The following is a 21992-nucleotide window of genomic DNA, read 5'->3' on the forward strand; positions in this document are numbered from 1 at the left end:
CCCATTTCAAGGGACAAACTACTCATGCTTAATAGCTTTTGGAGTGATCAGCATACGAAGTGAGGAATGGGATGTACCAAAATTATGAATATGTGTTTGTATTTTGTGTATTCAATACTTGGATGGATAAAAAGACTCTGTAATCACCTGGAAGGGGCAGTGTGTATTTGGGAGCTGTCCCACACACAATAAACACACACTTTGTAACTTTAAAGTGTTAGAGAGTTTTTGTCCCTCACAGTTGGATATCGGTACTAGATCAATATCCATGTTTTTTAATAAATCACAGGGATGCTCTGGGCAGAGGTGGTGACGGGGATGAGCCCAGCTTCTGCCCCAGTTTTGTTTTCCTGGAATTTTGTAGAATCCCACACTGGTTGGAGTTGAGAGGAATCTCAAATCCCATCCCATTTCAGCCTTGCCGTGTGCAGGGACACCTTCCCAGGTTGCTCCAAGCCCTGTCCAGCCTGGCCTTGGACACTTCCAGGGATCCGGGGGCAACCACACGTTCTCTGCACAATCTGTGCCAGAGCTTCCCTCATTTTCCAGCCCTTCCCCTCCTGCAGCTCCCGGGCAGGAGCCCGTATTTAAATTTCCATCCACACCCTCCCTGCCTCTGCAGACAAATGTATTCCCAGGTGATCCCAGCATCAAAGCCCCACAAGCACAGGCACGCCGGGCTGTTGGGGCGGCAGACAAGCCTTTGCAGATACCCCATCCACCCCTCCCTGCCAACCACCCAACTCCCAAAATTCCCAACTGGAATCCCGCCGGATTCTCCATCACCCCCAGAACCGCCGCGTGTGCTCCGACCGCTCGGGCGCAGCTTTATCCACTCAACCCCTTCGCAAACACCAGCGGCCTGAACCCACCCTCCTTAACGGGATGAACCGGGTTTGGATGTGGAATTCCGCGTGGATTTGGGATAACCGCGTGGCCACGCCCACCAGCGCATGGCCACGCCCACAATCCATGCGCCGCCCTCAGTGAGGGGCGTGGCCAGGCTATGTGGGCGTGGCCTATGGGGAATGGGGCGTGGCTTCGCTTGGTGGGCGTGACCTCACTCGGTGGGCGTGGCCCCGCTGCCGCTGCCGTCGCCCGTGGAGACCCCGGGAGCGGCGCTCGGTGAGTACCGGGATCGTCCCGGGATCATCCCGGGATTATCCCGGGATTATCCCGGGGCAGGGGGGTTCTCCCGGGAACAGCGAGCCCCGCCGCCCGCCACAGCCCGCGGGGGCAGCGGGGAGCCCAGCCCGGCCCAGCCCAGCCCAGCCCGGCCCCTTCTCCTGCCGGGCCTGCGGGCCGGGCCGGGCCCGAGCGCTGCCTGCCTGCTGCTTTTGGGGTGGCTTTTGGAGGTTTTTTTTTAATATTTTTTTTTTAATATGTTTTTTTTTAATATTTTTTTTTAATATGTTTTTTTACCGATTTTTTCCTTGTGCTGAGGAGGGTTCCCGGCGGGAGGCAGCGACGTGGTTCAACAAGTGGAATGAGGGGAAAAAAAATGCTTAATTGTGTCAAAAAATAATCTGCTTAATTAGGCAGAAATAACTCTAAAACACGCAGTTTTTTCCTCTTTTCCTTCTCCTTCCCGGCCGACCTTCCCCATGGCACCGATGGACACCCGGAGCTGGCGGCTCCAGCCCCGCGGGGGCCGCTCCCAGCGCTCAGCCAAATCCTTTATATTTTCCCACTTTTAACATTCCCAACCGTCAGGCCACGGGTTTTTCCTTGGGATCACCGAGCTCTGCTTGGCGGAGGAAGTTTCCCACGTGCGGGGAGTTGTGGGCCGAGTGTGGGAAGGAGGTTAATTAGTGGGAAGCGTCATTATTCCAGGAGGTTTCGTTTTGATACTGAGATTACACACCCTGTTGCAGTAATAGGTTTGCTTGGAATCATGGAATTGCAGAACATCCCGAGCTGGAAGGGACCCATGCGGATCATCGAGCCCAACTTCTGGAAGTTTTTATTTCCTTTAATAACTTTACAATTGTGATTATCTATTGCGAGCTTAAATTCTTTACGTTTTTGGGAGGGGGGGATGAGGGATTTGAGTGTATGTTGTGATTTTAGCGTGGTGTTTTTATGAAGGAGCTGGAGCTGTGTCAGGAGGGGTTTAGGTTGGATTTTGGGAAAGGTTCTTCTTGCAGGGTGTGGTGGGCACGGAACACATCCCCAGGGAATGCTTCTAGGGAAGCACAGGGTGAGATTTTGGGGTTGTCCTGTGTGGGGCCAGGAGCTGCACCTAATGATCCTCGTGGGTCCCTTCCAGCTCAGGGTATTCTGTGATTCTGTTATTTAATTAGTGTGGCAATTGGAAAGTGGCAAAATGGAATTCCCAGCAGTTTGCCAGGCGATTTCCTGGGGTTTAACTGGCTCGGAACCCCCAGGGCCAGGGAGACGTTACTTGTGTGTGTTTTTCTGGAGTGTAAATGGGTTCAGAAATTCTGAATTGGCACGGTTCTGGGAGTAAAGGGTGAGTAGTGGACAGTGGCAGGATTTTGTGCTGCTCAGTGCCACTAAATGAGCTTGAGGGATTAGTGTGGAGTTAATGACTCCTCAATCCCGTATTTCCACAGCATTTGGGATATCTCTAATCAAGGAGCAATCAATTCCAGAGAGGAGCAGTGATGCTCTGATGCTGAGGGCGAGCTCATTCCATAATCACCCAGCTGATGGGGGATTTTTCCTTGAAAGATTAAATTCTCCTCTTGCCCTGAAGGAGCTTCTTGGGCTCCCAGGCAGCAGAACAACTGATCTCTCACGTCTTGATGGTGTTAAATCCAATTATCGAGTTGTGCTGTAGGGTTTTAGATATTTTTTATTTCAAACATAATGTGATGACTTTTTAAGCACTGAAAGTTCTTAAGGTTTTAGGTTCTGTTGCTAAAAAGACTTGGATTATTTGAGTCTGAACTCCAGATTCATGTGGAGTTCTCTGTAGTAAGGCCTGCGGTGACACGGTAGAATTGTAGAATTATGGTATCCCAAATGGTTAGGGTTGGAAGGGACCTTAAAGATCTTTTTCTGTTCCACTTCCATGGCAGGGACGCCTCCCACTGTCCCAGGCTGCTCCAAGCCCTGTCCAATGTGGTCTTGGACAATTCCAGGGATCCAGGGGCAGCCACAGCTGCTCTGGGAATTCTATTCCAGGGCCTGCCCACCCTGCCAGGGAACCATTCCCAATTCCCAATATCCCATCCATCCATGCCCTCTGGCAGTGGGGAGCCATTCCCTGTGTCCTGTCCCTCCCTGCCTGTTTAAAAAATCCCTCTCCCTCCTTTTTCTGTGGCTGCACGTCCGTGCTGGAGTGCTGAGTGGGAGATGCTGAGCAGGGCACCACTGTAAATGCAGGTGAGCTCAATGGGAAGAAATGATGTCTGACTTAATTCAAAAGGCTGAATTATTTCTTTATTATAATAACTATGTTAAAATATATTAATATACTATATAAAAGGAGGATACTAAAACTACATATTACTTTCTCTGACTCTAACACAACTGGTGACCCTCTCTGAGAGCCCAGCCCCAGGTGGGTTGGATCTCAAATAATTCTCACCAGAATCCAACCAAGCATCACCCCAGGTAAACAATTCTCCAAACACATTCTACATAGGAAAAACAAGGAGTAGAAATAGAAATAGTTTTATCTTTCATTTTTCTCTGTGCACCTCTCTGAAAAATCTTAAAAAGGAAAAAAAAAATGTGCTTACCACAGGGCACTCCTTCCCAGGACCCAGATCCCGCCGTGTCCCTGTGTGACCGAGCTCTCTTGCGAAAGCAGACCCATATTGCTGCAGAAATCCCATAAACGCTCCCCCTCCGCCCTTTCCCTTTGTCCCCTTTGCCAGAGCAGAGATCACCGCAGGGGGGGCGGAGGGAATCGCTTCCAAAGGTTTGCAGTTATCCAGGGAAGCACCAGCACAGGATTCCGGGCAGGACTGAGCTGCTGCAGCTCCATCTGTGCTTGTACAAACCCTGGGAGCGGGGCAAGGCTGCTGCTCCTGGCACAGGATACCCCTGAGCAGGGGTTGGAGTGAATTATGGAATAATTAATAATCAATGGAAACTCTGTGAATTGGGATGGAACACCCCCAGTTTGTGAAAGTCGCCGTGCACTCGCTTTTTCTTGGGAAATGGGAGCTGCAGCTGTGTGGTGACTCCAGGGATTCCTGCACTGCTGGAATTGTGCAGCTATTTGGTGAATTTTGCACAATTACACAGCTGGGGTTTGTTTTTCCAAACCTCAGTGTTCCCCCTGCACTCAGAGTTGGGAGCTCTTGGTCCCACATCATTTCTGCTCTCAGGAATCGCCAGGAAGGGTGAGACAGCACTGATGACACGGGAAAAAAAGAAAAATAGTTGGGAAAAAAAGCAGAAAGCTTCCATTCCGTGCTTTGCAAGGATTGATGAGAAAGAGCAGAGGCTGTGACAGAATTCCTCAGGGGTGTGGTGGGATTCTCCATGGGATTTTAGGGAGGGAGGTAGCAGCAGGAAGGTGAGGGGAGCAGTGGGGGTACCCGTGGGAGGTGGGAGTGTGGTGGGGGTACATCCAGCCCCACACGTGGCATTCCCAGGGGATGTAGCATTCCTTACTGAGGGGCTGCTGAGCCCCTTCCAGCCAGGTGTCCCTGGGGAGGAGAGGATCCACCCCAGGATCTTCTGGGGTGTCACAAGAAGGTGCCTCCAGCTCTGGGACGCTCAGGAGAGGAAGGACCAGGAGTTGTTGGAGGGAATCCAGAGGAGGCACCAGGGATGGAGCAGCTCTGCTGGGAGAGCTGGGATTGTTCACCTGGAGAGGAGAAGCTTTGGGGTGAGCTCAGTGTGGCCTTGCAGGGCCTGAAGGAGCTGCAGGAAAGATGGAGAGAGACTTTGGACAGGGATGGAGGGACAGGACACAGGGAATGGCTCCCACTGCCAGAGGGCAGGGCTGGATGGGGAATTGGGAATTGTTCCCGGGCTGGGATGGAATTCCCAGAGCAGCTGAGGCTGCCCCTGGATCCCTGGCAGTGCCCAAAGCCAGGTTGGACACTGGGTTTGGAGCAGCCTGGAGCAGTGGGAGGTGTCCCTGCCATGGCAGGGGAACAGAAAAAGATCATTAAGGTCTCTTCCCACCCAAACCAGTCGGGATTCTATGAAAACTGAGGCCTGGGGTTCAGTGTGCCCCAAATCCCATCTCCCTGGGAGCCCCAGGCAGCGTGGCTGGATCACAGCTTTGGGATGTTCCTGGACATCTGAGTATTTTTAGTTGTGTTCCTTTGAATATTTGGTAAAACAGGCAATGTGTTTATATTCAGCTTCCTGTGTCCGTATCAGCGTCTTGGCATGTGCTGGAGTTCCAGAGGGAGGAGGGAAAGGGATGAAAGTGTGTTGTGAGGATTATTTGTGCTGCTGGAGCAGCTGAGGCTGCTGGGATCAGCTCCTTGTTTAAACACTGGGCTCAGCTCAGGCAGGAGCCAGCCTTGCTCCCCCTTTGTTTTCCCCTTTGTCTTCCCTTCCCTTCTCCCGTGGCTGTCCAAGCCTGCTGTGCAGGGCCAGGTGAGTTTTTGGCACACTTTGCTGTGGGATGTGTGATCCCAGCCCTCCTGCCCCGCTCTGGCAGGCAGCAGCCTGCATTCCCAGCCTGAATTCCCAGCCTGAATTCCCAGCCTGAATTCCCAGCCTGAATTCCCAGCCTGCTGCCCTGATCCAGCTGCTCTGTGCCATCACCCCTCGCCCTCCTGAGCCATTCCCTGTGCAGAGCCAGTGGGAGCACACTGGGGAGATTTTATCCCGGTTTTCCCATCTAAAGGAGGTGTTTCCTTGTGCCCAACCTCCCCCAGGGCCCATAACCAGGAGGTTTCCTTTAAGCTGAGGAGGGAAAATTCTCCTTCCCAGTTTCCAGGAGACTTCCAAGGGGACACCCTGGGACCCAGCCCTTGCTGCCTGAACCAGGGAAACATCGAGGACTGGTGGTTACCATAGAAAGGGAAAAATAGGGCAGGTTTGGATGAGATATTAGGGAGAAATTCCTCCTTGGGAGGGAGGTGAGGCCCTGGCACAGGTGCCCAGAGCAGCTGTGGCTGCCCCTGGATCCCTGGCAGTGCCCAAGGCCAGGCTGGAGCAGCCTGGGACAGTGGGAGGTGTCCCTGCCATGGCAGGGGGGTTGGGATGAGGTGAGCTTTGAGCTCCCTCCCAACCCAAATCATTCTGTGGCTGCTGTGAAGAATTTTGACCAGATCCCAAATTACATGAGCAGCTCTGTTGGCAGCTTCAAGCCTTCTCCCAAAGTCAGGGATTTAGGTCTAAGCTTGGAGCTGGGATCAGCAGGAACCATCCTTTTCCCAGCTGAATCTGGTTCATGTTGCTGTAGAACTTGCAAGGGATTCCTCCTGCAAAGCAGGAATTTCCTCAGCCCACAGCTGGAACTGGGGCTCCTGCAGTGCAGGAGGAGCTGGTTGGTGCTGCCAGCCTCTCCCAGGGGAGCTGGGACCCATCCAGCTGTGGAATTTCCTCAGCCCACAGCTGGAACTGGGGCTCCTGGCTGGGACCCATCCAGCTGTGGAATTTCCTCAGCCCACGTGCCCTTCCCTGATTTATCTCTTCCCGAGCAGGGCCTTTTGCAGGGGGTGCATTACTCCAGCCTCAAACTATGCCAGCAATGCTGGGTTTGTGGGTTTTTCTGAGTGGTTTGATAGGAGCTTTGATTAGGCAGGAATATCAGTGTGGCTGGAGGGTGGAGGGTGGCCCCAGGAGCTGAATTACTGCTCAGATGAACTAAAGATGGGCTTGGGCTGGCTGGTCCCTGAAGGTCTCTCCCAACCCAAACCATTCCTGCTTGTTTTGACTGTGTTTTCATCCCCCTCAGGATGCACAAGTCCATTTTAAAATGCTGCTTATTTTTCCCTGACAGTTTCCAGGGGGTGTGAGCAGGTTGGGATGTTGCACAGATAAGCAGAGCAGCAGCTTTTCCATTCCAGCTTTGATTCTGTGCAGCAGTCACACGTCCGTGGAGGAGCTTACGTGTCACATTTATTTATTTTGGTTTCCTTGCTGGATGTGGACAGGACAAGCCTGGCACGGGGACAAGGACTGTGGCAAGGCAGACTGTCCTTAACACAATTTATTTTCCTCCTCCACACAATGATCTGACCAGCACTTGTTAAAAGTGTGATCCTGTTTCCAGCAGGGGAAGTGGAATGTGATTATAATGGGAATACTGCCCCTGCTGCCTGTTGGAATCTGAAATGTAGGGAACTCCCAGAGCTTTGGGCCTGGAAGCCAAAGCTTAGAATTAAACCCAGGATTTGACCTGAAACCTTGGAAAAGGCTCCCAAAATGAGGTGCTAGAAGTGAGAATGTGGATTTGCAGTTCAAAGCAGAGACAGGTTAAGCTAAATAAAAGAAAGTTTACAGTTTTACAGTTCAAGGTATAGAAAAAATAAAAGTAATTACAGAAATAAACAAGGAATTTAGAATGCAGCACTCTGGGTTTGTGTGCCATAACATGATTGGCTAACAAAGCTCACACTTGTAGATGAGTCCATAAGACTAAATACTTAAATATTGAGTCAAAAACATAAAAACCCTTGTTGACAGTGTTTTATTAGTCAATAACTCCTTAAAAAGTCATATAACTGAGGGTCTTGAGACCTTCTAAACCATACTGTAACAATACGAGCCAAATTCACCCTTCCTGCATGTGTAGAAGAAAAATAAACCACATCATCAAAACCAATTCAGAAGCCTCGTGTCAAACACCTTCCAAAATTCCCTGCAAGTAAATTATCACTGCCTGCCTGGCTCAGGACCACCCCTGGGCCGTTTCAGGTGGGTTTTTCCCTCCCTCTCCCCTGGGATGAGGGGAGGGCACGGCTGTGGTGGCTCCTTGGCCGGGCACGGAGCAGCGCCAGGCTCGGTGCCAGCCCCTGGCAGCGCAGGTTGGATTCATCCCAAAGGCTGAACTGGCAGGGGCAGCCCCGGATCCGGCCGTGCCCTGGCTCTGCCAGCTCAGGAAGTGCCTCTGATCCCACTGCCACACTGGGAATTCCAGCAGAGGTCCCACGGGAATTGCCAGCCCCTGTTGGGTTAGCTGAGCTGGGTCAGTTTGCACACCCGTGTGTGAGCTGCAGGGATTGTGCAGCAGCACAGCCAGGAGAGGGAAGGGAAAGGTGATTTTCCTTGCAAATCCCCTCCCTGCTCCAGCTCTCACAGAATTCCCATCACCTGATGGTTCCCATCACCCCCACAGGGCTGGGGGTGCTCACCTGGAGAGGAGAAGGATCCAGGGAGAGCTCAGAGCCCTGCCAGGGCCTGGAGGGGCTCCAGGACATGAGGGCTGATACAATTCCAGGTTTCTTTCTGGGTGTGCAAGGCCTCCACAGGGAGTGAGAGCTCTCAGATTTGCTCAGGCAGTGATTTACACCCAGCTGTGAGCACACATCACTGGAGGCTGACAGCTCCGAGTCTCCAGGGACAAAATAATCCTGGAATGGTTTGGGTTGGAAGGGACCTTAAATCTCATCCAATCCCACCCCCTGCCTTGGGAAGGGCTCCTTCCACTATCCCAGGCTGCTCCAAGTTTGAGGTGGATTTTCCAATCTCAATGTTTTTGTGATAACCACAAAATCCAAAAGTACCAACCCCACCCCCAGCTTTGGCTTTCTTGCACTGTGACATCCTTGTAATTTTGATTTTATTCTTGTTTCAGGATCATTACACCGATAAAATCAAGGCAAGCTGGACAGGGAGCAAGTCTGCCTATGTAGGTGAGTTTCCAGTCCACGCTGGTTCTTTTATTTCCTGCAAAATACAAAGCAGCGTGACAGGTCCCAAACCCTGATGATTTAATTTTGTTCTGGAGCAGAACAAATATAAAGTCCTTGGCAGGACTGCTGAGACTTTTCACCTCATTCTTTTAACTGCCTGACTGCTTTTGGGTTGAATTTAGGGGGCAGAAAAACCCTGCTTTTCCCACAGAAATTAATCTTTTCCTTGTTTATTTCCCTGATTAGGTGAAAATTTTTATCAGCCTGCAAATCTTCATAATTTCTGTCTTTGCTGTGCTACACGTGTTTTTGCATTAAAAAATGCAAATTATTCTATATTCCCCCTCCCATCCTTAAAAACAGGCACCTGGATAAATTCCAGCAGCCAAGGAGGTGGTGAAATCCTTCCCAGTTCCCAGTTCCTGGAGCTGAGCCCTGTGGGGCTCTCCCCAGAGCATCCCTGGCTTTATCTGTGCCAGACAAAGAATCTGCTGAAGGTCACAGAGCCTGGAGCTTTCAGCACAGCCCTCTCCTGCTTTGCAGCCTGATTTTCATGCAGCTGAAAGTCTCTCTGCAAATTTCTCTTTGGAGTTTTCCCCTCTTTCCCTGTGGGGAGGAGCAGGGACCTTCTGTGGAGAGGCTGCCCTGCAGGGCAGTGGCTTCAAGGCTGATGTCTTTAAAATAACACTGCTCAGATGTTTTTCAAAGTAACCTTGATCTAAAAGTCGCTTTTCGTGTGTGTGCTAAAGGAATAAAAAGTGAAGTCAGGAGAAATGCAGCGGAAAGCAAAAGCAGGTTTTCCCACTGCTCCTCTCCCAAAATGTACAGAATCCCACAGTGGGGGCTGACTTTGAAAATCAGAGGGAGCTGCAGCCCAGTTTGATCAGCAGGATGGTGCTGGAATGACTTAGGAAGGGGAGGTTATGTGTCGGAATTTGTGGGTATTGGTGATTTTGAGACTGTAGAAAGTTTGTGTTTTTCTGCCTTGTTGCTAAAGAAGAAGCTATAGTTCGTTTATGCTGGTTTTAAGGTTGTTTATTTTTGCTTATTTATAACATGTTTTGCTGCCCTGCCGCAGCTCTGTCCTGCAGGGCAGTGTGCGGGGCTCTGCCCTCAGTGGGATGGTACAAACATTATATACTAGAAATTACGTGTATTATATTTATAATAATGTGCTAATATTTATTATTTACGTTGAATAGTGTGTCTCTAGCTTAAACTAATAGAAAAATGCTAACATTATTAAGAACATGGAGGTAAGGAAGAAGAAAGAGGAAGAATAGGTTTAGGCTTACTTTCTTCTATTTTAGAACTCCTGACCTTTCTGTACAAAGTAAAACCCCCCCCTGTACAGGTGTTAAAACCCCCCTGTACAATACTAAAAAATTTTACTCTCTAATTTGTGACTACTTTTACTATATCATCTAACCCTCTGTGACTGCTTGTTTTACTTTTAAAGTTGGTAATTCATTCCATGGTTCAAACTCAAAATCACAGCTGTTTTTTGCTGTTTGCTAGGGTCTAAAATGCTTCTGACCAAGGCCTGGAACTTCTAAAAATGTCTGAGGGACATTTTGAGTTCCGACAGTTATGGAGGAGCACAGCCCTAATTAAACACCCAGAACACCAAGTCAAATTGAAGATCTTGGGAGTTCTCTGTTTCCTTTCATTTCACATCATTAAGGATTTTAATCCCCAATTAAAACACTGGCAGCATTATCTGTAATTAAAAAAAAAAGATCTCTAGTGCAGAATCTCTCAGTACTCTCAAGTGTAAATTCTCTGAAGGAGGGAACATCTCAAATGGATGTTCTGTGCTTTAAGGGGCTTTTATTCTGTGTTTGCACTGGCAGGCACCCTGTGCAAACCAGGTGGAGCTGGGCCTTGCTGGAGCTTTTCTGCTGGAAAATTGGGTTTGAAATCTGAGCTGCCTGAGCTCCCCCAACCCCTTCAGCTGTGGAACATCCCAGAGCAGCCCCATTCTCCCCAAAAACCACTGCAAGTCCTGCAGCTGCCAGATGCTCCAGCTTTCCTTTTCCAGGCTGTGATCCTCGGGGGAGGATCTTGCTTTCTATCACCAAACCTAAACTTTTTCTAGCTCATATGAAATATTTGTGTAATCTCAACTGAGTCCTGCTTAAAAATCCAGCCCTTTTTACCTGCTCATCACCAGGGAGCTGCTACTCGCAGCTTGGTTTGGGGTAGGTGTGGAAAAATCCTTCTCCTCCCCCGTGGTGGGAGGTCACGGGTGACCCCTGTTGCCATTTTTCCTGGGAAGTTTGCACTGTGGATGTTGTGTGCAGTCTGCAAAGGGCAGGAGTGGCTCGGGGTGCTCCCAGAAATCTGTGGAATATTGCACAGCTTGTCTCTCTGCTCGCTGTGTGGGGAATAAGGATCGTGAAATTCCAGAATTGGGGTTGGGAGGGACCTCAGAGCCCACCCAGTGCCACCCCTGCCATGGGCAAGGCCACCTCCCACTGTCCCAGGCTGCTCCATGCTGGCCATGGACCCTTCTAGGGATGGGACAAAAGCACCATCAAAAGAGAACCGACCCAAAAGCATCTCAGATCCCTGCTTTGCTCAAATCCCTGCTCTGTCTGCTGGCAGAGAGTAGGACCCCTGTGTTTTCCTGCTGCCCAGCTTCATTTTCCATTCTCTTTGGCAGAAGGAAAAGCTTCCAGCTCCGGTGCTTCCACTGGGTGTCAGCACGGCCCCACACTGGGCCAGCAGAGCCCTGGGCTTTCCCTTGGGCTGCTGGAAAAACCTGGCTGGCAGCATGGCTGGGGCAGGAGCAGCTCTGCCCGGCTGGGATGGGCTGGAATTGGGCTGGAATTGGGCTGGAATTGGGCTGGAATTGCTTCCTCTCTCCTTCCTCTCTCCTTCCTCTCTCCTTCCTCTCTCCTTCCTCTCTCCTTCCTCTCTCCTTCCTCTCCTTCCCCTCTCCTTTCCCTCTCCTTCCCCTCTCCTGTCCCTCTCCTTCCCCTCTCCTGTCCCTCTCCTTCCCCTCTCCTTCCCCTCTCCTGCCTCTCTCTTTCCTCTCTCCTTCTTCTCTCTTTCCTCTCTCCTTCTTCTCTCCTTCCTCTCTCCTTCCTCTCTCCTTCCCCTCTCCTTCCTCTCTCCTTCCTCTCTCCTTCCCCTCTCCTTCCCCTCTCCTTCCCCTCTCCTTCCCCTCTCCTTCCCCTCTCCTTCCCCTCTCCTTCCCCTCTCCTTCCCCTCTCCTTCTTCTCTCCTTCTTCTCTCCTTCTTCTCTCCTTCTTCTCTCCTTCTTCTCTCCTTCTTCTCTCCTTCTTCTCTCCTTCCTCTCTCCTTCCTCTCTCCTTCCTCTCTCCTTCCTCTCTCCTTCCCCTCTCCTTCCCCTCTCCTTCCTCTCTCCTTCCTCTCTCCTTCCCCTCTCCTTCTTCTCTCCTTCCTCTCTCCTTCCTCTCTCCTTCTTCTCTCCTTCTTCTCTCCTTCTTCTCTCCTTCCCCTCTCCTTCCCCTCTCCTTCCCCTCTCCTTCCCCTCTCCTTCCCCTCTCCTTCCTCTCTCCTTCCTCTCTCCTGCCTCTCTCTTTCCTCTCTCCTTCCTCTCTCCTTCCCCTCTCCTTCCTCTCTCTTTCCTCTCTCCTTCTTCTCTCCTGCCTCTCCTTCCCCTCTCCTTCCTCTCTCCTTCCCCTCTCCTTCCCCTCTCCTTCTGGCTGAAAATGGAGCCAGGCACACTGATGTTCCTCCAACAGATTTTCCCACTGGAGGCCTAAAAACTCAGCAGTCAGTCCTAGGGAAGGTCAGGGCTTTGCAGAGAGGCTTTGTGCTGCTCCTGTGGAATTGTTGTAGCTGTGCCCCAATGCCTGCTCAGAACCCAGTGGTTTATTCCTGCCTCCACCTTCCATGCCAGCAGTGGCCTCCTGGCTAGGACTGGGAGCATTTTCAGGTTCTGCAAGTCATGACAAACCCTGAGCTTCCCCAGGGTGCCCTGTAGGAAAACCAACCCCAGCATTCGAGTCCCGGCCAGCCCCGGCTCCTGCAGTGACCACAGGAGCCTCACCCCACGCCTGCCCTGCCCCTGGAGTGGGGCACCGGGCTCTGGCATCACCCCCTGCTCGTGCCACTCCTCCTGGGGCCGTGGGGGCTCTTTTTCCCTGTTCTCCATAAGGATTTCCCTCAGCTTGGTGCCACTCTGTGCATCCCCTCTTCCTCCTCCCAGCACCTTCCTGCCCGACAAATCCCTGCATTTGCAGGAGCAAAATTTTATTCCTTTTATTCCTGTGAGCTCTGGGAGGTGTGAGTTGCTACGATTTGGGGTTTGCTGGTGTTATTCCCAAGTTGTTTGCAGGGTGCCAGCTGAAGGCAGAGGGATGAAAGCGTGCCAGGGAAGGAGGAGGGAGCAGAATGGTTTTGCAGGCAAGGCTGTGTCAGTGGTGGTGAGAAACCAGAGCCAGCCTCAAAGTCTCCCAGCAAACAGCAGGGAGTTTACAGGCCTGGGAATGGTGTCACTTGGAGACCTGCAGCACTCCTGTGGAATTCCTGAAACCTCTAACTCGAGCTCCAGGCTGGGAATGAGCTTGTCCTCATCCTCTGAACTTGTCCAGCTGCTTCTTTCCCTTTTCCCCCTATTCCTGTGGATTTAAGAAAAGTGGGATCATTCCCATGGTGGAGATTCATTGTAAATGCAGGTGAACTTGGTGGGAAGAAATGATGATGTTTGACTTTAGTTTAGAAGGCTGAATGATGTTTTTATTATAACTATACTATAATACATTAATATAATATTTAAAGGAGACATTAAAACTACATACTGACTTTTTCTACCTACTGTATCTAACTTGCTCACAACTTGTGACTCTCGAGAGTGCAGACATGGGTGGATTTGATTTGCCATTAGGCTTAAACAATCCTCACTAGAATCCAATTAAGTAATTACTTCAGGCAAACAATTCTTTAAACACATTCCACATGGGAAAAACGAGGAGCTCGAATAGAAAATTGTTTTCTTTTTCTTCTTTCTGTGTTCTTCTATGAAAAAATCTTGAGAGAGAGAAGAATGTGCCTGCCACAGAGATTGTTTCTGGTTTATCAGGCAGCAGCATCCAAACATTTCCAGGCTGGAGCATCCATCCTCCTTTCCATCCTTCACAGCCGGGCTCCAGTGGCTCTGGAAAGGGAGAGACCTTTGCAACCTTCATTTCTAGGGTGGCTGTAATTTTAAATCCCTGCTGGCAGCTCTGGAAAACCAAGCAGGGGCTGGAAAACCAGCCAGGGGCTGCGGGGTGTTACACGGGTGGGCGCTGTCGTTGTCACTGGCGTTGATTTGTGTTTTGCCCAACCTGTTCTGTCAATCCAAGTTTTGATTTAGTCACCTCAAAATCTGCTTTATTTCAAAAGCAGCAGTTACAAGCCACCTTTGAGGGTTTATCCTGCTGCCAAGCCAGGCTTTGCTGCTCCAGTATGAGCTGGCTTGGCGTAACTGGAGCAAACTGGGAGCTGTGTTCCAGGCAGAGCTGCTGGGATTTCCAGCAGATCCCCAGCCCTGCTCCAGCAGTGCTGATTTAATCACCTTTCACTCAGCAGGTGCCTCACAAGTCCTGGATCTAAGAGAGTAAATAAGACAGTCCAGAGTTTAATTATCCCACTGGAGCTGGGCTTTGGCAGCCAGCCCAGGCGGATCTGGGGATCTGCTGCGTGGCAACCTCACTGCCTGAAGCCTGAGGGAAGAAATAGGGCAAGGCCTGGAAAAACAGGGCTTTTCTGTGGAAAAGAGAGAGGGGCAGCTCCACCTGTCTGCAGGTGTTTCAAGAAAGGAAAAAGTGCAGGTGGGAACCCAGGGCTTCCCTCTGGCTGCCCTGGCAGGGGTCAGGAACCCCCCTGGACAGAGCCCCCAGAGACACTGGCTGTGATCTCTGTCCATGGAAAAGAGTTTTCAATCTTACAGGATTAATTACAAGCTCTGAGTGTTTGATATAAGCAATAATTAAGTGTGGCACGGGTGCAAAAGTAAAATTTTAGGATTCTAGATGAGGGGTCCAAAGGGGACAAGATGGAGGAAATTGGGTGTGTCTTGTCCTTTTTCTCCTTCTTCATGCCCTCCATGTTTCACTGTGGTGTTGGCATTTTTCTGTTGGTTCAGGCTGGGGACACACTGTCCAACGTAGGTGACAGATATTGGCACGTTATTGTAAATCCAGCACAGGTAGTTTGTGGTATTTAATGTTTGTACCATCCCACTGAGGGCAGAGCCCCACACTGGAAGTTTCCTGTGGTTTTGACTTTTCCTGGCAGAGCACAGCTGGTGGGAACCCTCCTCTGCACTTTTCAGTGGGTAAATGAGAAATAAATCCTTCCCTGGGAGGGTGGGCAGGCCTGGCACAGGGTGCCCCTGGATCCCTGGCAGTGCCCCAGGCCAGGATGGGTTTGGTGGCCCTGCCATGGCAGGGTGGTGCCCAGGGGAGGCTGTTGTGGCTCTGATCCTTTTGTCTCCTTTTAGGCTCTGAGTCAGACCCAAGGGAGAGCTCCAGCCCTGCCTGCAGCTGCTCTGGGCTTTGGGAATCTCTGTCCCCACCACCCCGGCTCCTGCTCAGCTTTGTCACACCCGAGGTTGTCACCACATGTCCCTACAGGGAACCCCCTCCTGCCTGAGGTCACAGCAGAAAATTCTGCGATGCTTTGGGCTGGGAAGGACCTTAAATCCCACCCAGTGCCACCCCTGCCATGGCAGGGACACCTCCCTCTGTCCCAGGCCTGGCCTGGATCACCAACCACGTTTTGCTTTAGGTGGTGAAGGGATAAACTTGTTTAAAATGAATTTTTGGTGCCTTTAGCACAGAAGGAGGAGCTGTGGCTGGGAGTGTGGGACAGGAGAGATCCCAAAGGGAAAGTGCAGGGATGGGGGAGGCTCAGGGCTGCCTGCTGAGCACCAGGGATCATTTCCTAGAAATCCGAGCCGTGCCCTCTCCCGCTCAGGGCTTGTTTCTTCAGGGAGCAACTTCTTCTCCTGGCAGATCCTCCAAGCCCAAAAACCCTGCCCAGGGCTCTGAACCCCCACATTCTGCAGAATTCTGGCACCTCCAATTTAAATCCGGGGAGTTCTGAGAAGTCCAGGGTGCCCTGGGAGAAATCCCATGGCTTCAGCAGCTCGGAGCCCTTGCCAGGAGCTGGGAAGGAAAACAGATTTATTGGGAGCTGACCTAGTTGTTGTAAATCTCCCTGCAGAAGAGATTTAGTAATCTTAGGAGGGCTATTAAAGCTCGTGTTTGTTTTGGAGATGGGCAAATGCAGCAATTTAATTTTCAAATCTTACGGTTTGGCTTGTTTTGTTTTGGTTTGTTTTTTTCCAAACATCTCATTTATTAACAAAGCTGAGCAGCTGGGAAAATAAGCACTGGAACTTTCCTAAGGAGGTCAATCCGTGTAGGGTGGGAAGGGATCCAGAGAATCCAACAGCTCCAGTGGCAAAAGGGGGTTTGGGGCTGGGGCAGGGAAAGCTGAGTGTGGCCTTTCCCCAGGTAAATGAGAGGATAATGGTTTATCTCTTAATTTTACAACTTTTTAAATCTTAAAAAAAGAATTACTAAAATTAGAGAAATCAGCAGCTCCTGAACTGTCCTGTCAGAGCTGCATTTGTTACTGGATAAAAATAAATTGCTTTTTGTTGGGTTTTTCACAGTGCAGTTCTTGAATATTGTGAGGGAGAAGTGCAGGGAGTTTGGGCTCAGTTTTTGTCTGACACAGCTCCTTGTTATCCCAGAGATGAGGGATGGGGCTCAGAGCTCCTGCTGAACCCAGCAGCTCCAGCAGTGCCTGTTGGAGTTTCCTGCTAGGAAAATTCATTTTTTTTCATCTAAAGGGGCTCCAGGAGAGCTGGAGAGGGACTGGGGACGAGGCAGGGAGGGACAGGACACAGGGAATGGCTTCACTGCCAGAGGGCAGGGATGGGTGGGACATTGGGAATTGGGAATTGTTCCCTGGGATGGAATTCCCAGAGCAGCTGTGGCTGCCCCTGGATCCTGGCAGTGCCCAAGGCTGGGTGGGACAATGCTTGGAGAATCCATGGATCTGCAGGGGGAATCTCTTACTCTTTACTGCAGGAAGTGAGATTTTAGCAGCACCAGATCTGAGGAGTGCGTGTCCCTGCCCCACTGGGGAATTGCTGTGCCCAGAGCTTTTCCAAGGAATGTGCCCAGCACACAGGGCCTGGGAGCAGGGGAAGGCTGTGCCAGGCTGGCAGGAGCTCCAGCTGAGCCCAGCCCTGCTGCCAGGCTGGGGACAGAAACCTGAGCCCTGCAGGGGCTGCTCCAAAGGTCAGCTCAGACAGGAGGGGCTCACACACAACCCCAGCTCCCCTCCTCTCCTGGAGCTGGGCAGAGCCTGCTGGAGCTGGGATACAGCACAGGGACACAGCAGGGCTGGGCTCGGCTCCTGGGGCTCCTCCAGACCTGAATCATTTGGAATCCAGGACTGGTTTGGTTGGGAGAGGGCTCAAAGCCCACCCAGTGCCACCCCTGCCATGGCAGGGTCACCTCCCTCTGTCCCAGGAGCTCCCAGTGCCAGCCTGGCCTTGGACACCCGGGACTGAGCCGAGGCAGGGAACCAGCCTGGGACAGTGTGGGAGTCCAGGGCTTCCCTCTGGCTGCCCTGGGACCCTGGCAGGGGTCAGAACCCCCCTGGACAGAGCCCCCAGAGACACTGGCTGTGATCTCTGTCCATGGAAAAGAGTTTTCAATCTTACAGGATCAATTACCAGCTCTGAGTGTTTGATATGAGTAATAATTAAGTGTGGCACGGGTGCAAAAGTAAAATTTTAGGATTCTAGATTAGGGGTCCAAAGAGGACAAGATGGAGGAAATTGGGTGTGCCTTGTCCTTTTTCTCCTTCTTCATGCCCTCCATGTTTCACTGTGGTGTTGGCATTTTTCTGTTGGTTCAGGCTGGGGACACACTGTCCAACGTAGGTGACAGATATTGGCACGTTATTGTAAATCCAGCACAGGTAGTTTGTGGTATTTAATGTTTGTACCATCCCACTGAGGGCAGAGCCCCACACGCTGCCCTGCAGGACAGAGCTGCGGCAGGGCAGCAGAACATGTTAGAGATAAACAGAATAAACAACCTTGAAACAGCACAGACCAATTATGGCTTCTGCTTTGGCAGCGGGGCTGACAGACAGAGATTTTCACAATTTCAGCATCATCAATAGCACAGATTCCGACAGGACAGGATGTTATTCCTCCCCAGAAAGGTTCTCCAGCCCTGGCACAGCCGAGTCCCCACGCCTGGAGGGATTTCAGGCCCTGTGGATGTGGCACTTCCCTGGCAGCGCTGGGTATGGTTGGACTGGGTGGGCTCAGGGAATTTTCCACCCTCGTTGTCCCGTGGGTCCAGCCTGGCTCACCCCACTCCTGTCCCCACTCAGGAGGGACTCTGTGGCTTTCCAGACCCCGCTGGGATCCCAGGGGAAGCTGCAGAGGGGGGATCCCACACCTGCACAGCGTGGGAGATGGGTTTGTAGGGAATTCTCCAGCATATAAAACATTCTCCTGGTTGTGATGGTGTGGATTGTAGCACCTGTGCTGTCTCACCCTTCCCATGAGACTGAAAATGGAATTAAAGCTTTTAAAGCACCTCTCAGCTACCCCATCTCTGGTCAGAAAATCCCACAGCACACCAGCTCCTGCCTTTTCCTGGAGTTGTTTTTCAGCTGATTGATCCTGTTGGATACAACAACAATAACAATTAAAAATCACTTTTTGCAGTGTGTGGCAGATTGCAGTGTGTAACAGCAGGTCAGGGTGCTGTGCTGCCTTCTGGAATAACAAACCCCCTGTCTTCCCAAGCAGAACCTCCCTGCTCCTCAACATCCACAAAAATGTCAGGAAAAACAGCCACCACCACCAACAACATCGCCCAGGCGCGCAGGACCGTGCAGCAGCTCAGGATAGAGGCGTCCATCGAGAGGATAAAGGTGAGCACAGCCTCCTGCCCCTCCTTTGCCTTCTTTTCCCCTCCTGGCTGTAGCACAGGGAGATAACGGAGTGATGGAATTTAGGTTTGTGGTGGAAAAGTTTTTGGTTTTTTTTAATTTGTGTTTTTAAAGAAAAATTTAGTCATTTTTTGTTGTTTGGTTTTAGGTAGTTTATTGTAAGTTATTTAAAAGGTTGTTTTTTTGGGTTATTGTGGTTTGGTTAGTAGCTTAGGTAGAGGTACACACACTTTTGATATTTTTTGTTGGTTTTTTTGGTTTTTTTTTGCTTTTGGGTTGTTATTTTTTATATGGTATATTATGTGTTAAATGTTTATAGTTTCAGTGGTTGGTTTTGAGTTTCATTAGGTATTTTTTGTTAAAGGTTTTAGGATAAATTATGGGTTTTGGTTGTAGGGTATGTTTTTTATATTTTTATATTTTTATATTTTATATTTTTATATTATATTATATTTTATATTTTTATATTTGGTTTTGTTTCGATTGGGTTACGGGTTAATATATTGGGTGAGGAGTTTCCCCAGCACCTCTCCCATGGCACCCAACTCCCTCACAGCCCTCAGCATTTTTTATGGTTTTGCTTTTAGAATTTAATGGTTGATTTTGAGTTTTATTAGGTATTTTTTGTTAAAGATTTTAGGATAAATTATGGGTTTTGGTTGTAAAGTATGTTTTTTATATTTTGTTTTGATTTGGTTAAGGGTTAATGTATTGGGTGAGGGGTTTCCCCAGGACCTCTCCCATGGCACCCTCACAGCCCTCAGCATTTTTTATGGTTTTGCTTTTAGAATTTTAATGGTTGATTTTGAGTTTCATTAGGTATTTGGGATTTTATATTTTATATTTTACATTTTTTATTTTATATTTTATATTTTAATATTTTATATTTTCTATTTTTCTAGTTTATATTTTATATTTTTATATTTCTGTATTTTATATGGTATATATTATATTTTATATTTTTATATTTTTATATTTTATATTTTATATTTTTATATGTTATACATTATATTTTATATTTTATATTTTTATATTTGGTGCTGTTTTAATTGGGTTACGGGTTAATATATTGGGTGAGGAGTTTCCCCAGCACCTCTCCCACGCCCCCAGCTCCCTCTCAGCACTCTGCTGCCTTTTCCATGGCAAACCCCATTTTCTGCCTTTTTTCCCCTGCCCTGCAGGTGTCCAAGGCCTCAGCAGACCTGATGCTGTACTGTGAGGAGCACGCCAAGAAGGACCCTCTGCTGATGGGCATCCCAGCCTCGGAGAACCCCTTCAAGGACAAGAAAACCTGCATTTTGTTATAGGGCAGGCAGCTCCTCCTGCCAGCCCTGCAGCCCCCCAGGTACCTGCACCCCTGGGTGCTCCCTGAGCCTCTCCAGAGCATCCCTGAGCTCCCCAAGGCGTTCCTGCTGCTCCCTGTCCCTCCCAGGAGCTTTTTCTCTCCATCCCTGCCCGAGGGAATGGGCTCCAGGCTCTCTGCAGGGGGGTCCTGGTGGCGTTTGCCAACTCCAGCACGACCAAAGTTGCCTGAGCTTTGCAGAAGCAGCAAAGCTCTAGAGACCTGATGGAATCACTGGGTTTACATTTTATAAAATTATGGATTTTTTTTTTTTTTTTTGGTGTTGTGCCTGTGCTGGCAGCACCTGTTTGTGCACAGGCACGCTTAAAGTGCATTTTCTAGCAAAATCTACCTTGCAAAACGATTGTAGCAGCTGCTGGGGAGCTCCAGGGAGCTCTGCCTCAGCCTTCCTCCTGCTGGCCTCTCATCCAGGGCTTTTACAGGATAAAGTTGGGAATCAGAGATGCTTTCCCTGCTTTCCATGAGTTGGAAAAGCAGAATTTCCAGCTTGAATTCTGCTGCGTTTTCTTCTCAAATAAAAAAACCTTTATTAGCAGAAAAAACACCCTCCAAGAAATTAAAATAGAGAGGCTGGAAGTGCCCTGGCAGAGCTGGAGGAACGCTGCCCTTGCTCCCAGTCCCAGCTGGGTCCTGAGCAGGGAGTCAGAACTTGACTCATTTTTATAAAAAAAAAAATTCCATTTTTAAACAGGAAAAATGCCAAATTAGCTCCAGCTTGTGGTTATGCATTTATAATTGAGGGCCTTTCCATCTAGTATATATTTTATATATACATATAATAAAAATGTCTTTCTCTGTGTGTGTGCGTAGATACATAAACCTTATATATTAACAGCAAATTTTGAAGGGTTCAGAAATAATCCTGGCTTCACCTGGCTGAAAATGTCCTTCTGTGCAGGCAGCTGAAGTCATCTGCCATCACCCTGCATTTCTGGGAGGATATTTGCAGAATTTATGAACCACTTGTCACTTACGTTGCATATTTGTCATTTCTATATGAAATTATAGACCCACTTTTGATACAGAATAAAACAAAATCAACTTTGTTTGACAAATCTCTTTGGCAGAGCTCCAAAAAATCAGCCTGACAGAGAGAAACCTGCTGCTTACCCTGTGCTTGCCTGCAAATTATTTTTGTAATCAGAGTATTTTTTAGTAGGAAAAAACCCCAAGCAACGTGGCTCTGCACTAATTCCTTTTCAGTGAGTCTGTTTGCCACACACCTGGCCGGAATTAATGAGCTCTGTTAATTGCTCATGTGGGGCTGAGGGGAGGGAGGGAGCCTCGTGCTGTCAATCCTTGTTTTCCCAGGAATTTGGGAAGAGATTGGAATATTTTTTTTGGTTGTTTTGAGATCCCTGGTGTGGCTGCAGGGATGTTTTTGGTGTCTGCCCTTCAGAAAAGCTGATCCAGATGTGGGATCCTGCCTGGTGCTCCAGCAGCATTTAAATCCCGAGATTTTTGGATGAATTGGCCATTTTTAAAATACAATAAACGCTGAAATCTGGAGTGGTTAGGTTTGCTCTTTGCTTTTTGCCATCAATACCCCCAGAAAGAGCAGAGATTGTAAAATCTGGGGAAATGCAGACTCTGCCCTTGTAGATTTTTTAAAAAATAAGTGAAACCATTGCATCCACATGTAGTGGGAGAAACCCGTGGTGAGACCCCACCATGGGGCATCACTGGGCTGCCCCTCTTGTCCTTGCTAAGCTGGCTGATCTGGGGAGAAAAATGAGAATTTGTGTGCTGATTTGGGGAGAAAAATGAGAATTTGTGTGCTGATTTGGGGAGAAAAATGAGAATTTGTGTGCTGATTTGGGGAGAAAAATGAGAATTTGTATGTGCTGATTTGGGGAGAAAAATGAGAATTTGTATGTGCTGATTTGAGGAGAAAAATTAGAATTTGTATGTGCTGATCTGGGGAGAAAAATGAGAAT

At 49.4% G+C, this 21992-nt stretch overlaps 1 protein-coding gene and 1 long non-coding RNA gene across 2 annotated transcripts; one reads left to right on the plus strand and one right to left on the minus strand.

The window, feature by feature from the left end:
- Positions 1-1067: 1067 nt before the first annotated feature.
- Positions 1068-20854, plus strand: GNG12 (G protein subunit gamma 12; the record flags this gene model as incomplete). The annotated part of the gene is given in 4 exon segments (NM_001245402.1): positions 1068-1125; positions 8687-8744; positions 18550-18674; positions 19874-20854. Coding segments are annotated over 2 exon segments (222 nt in total). The 3' UTR covers positions 20000-20854.
- Positions 8657-11210, minus strand: LOC140684604 (uncharacterized). The gene is made up of 2 exons (XR_012057081.1): positions 10904-11210; positions 8657-8778 (listed from the first exon to the last, which is right to left on the minus strand). It is a non-coding gene; the product is annotated as an uncharacterized lncRNA (long non-coding RNA).
- Positions 20855-21992: the final 1138 nt, after the last annotated feature.

The sequence above is a fragment of the Taeniopygia guttata genome, chromosome 8, assembly GCF_048771995.1.
Source record: "Taeniopygia guttata chromosome 8, bTaeGut7.mat, whole genome shotgun sequence".
Taxonomy (NCBI): Eukaryota; Metazoa; Chordata; class Aves; order Passeriformes; family Estrildidae; genus Taeniopygia; species Taeniopygia guttata.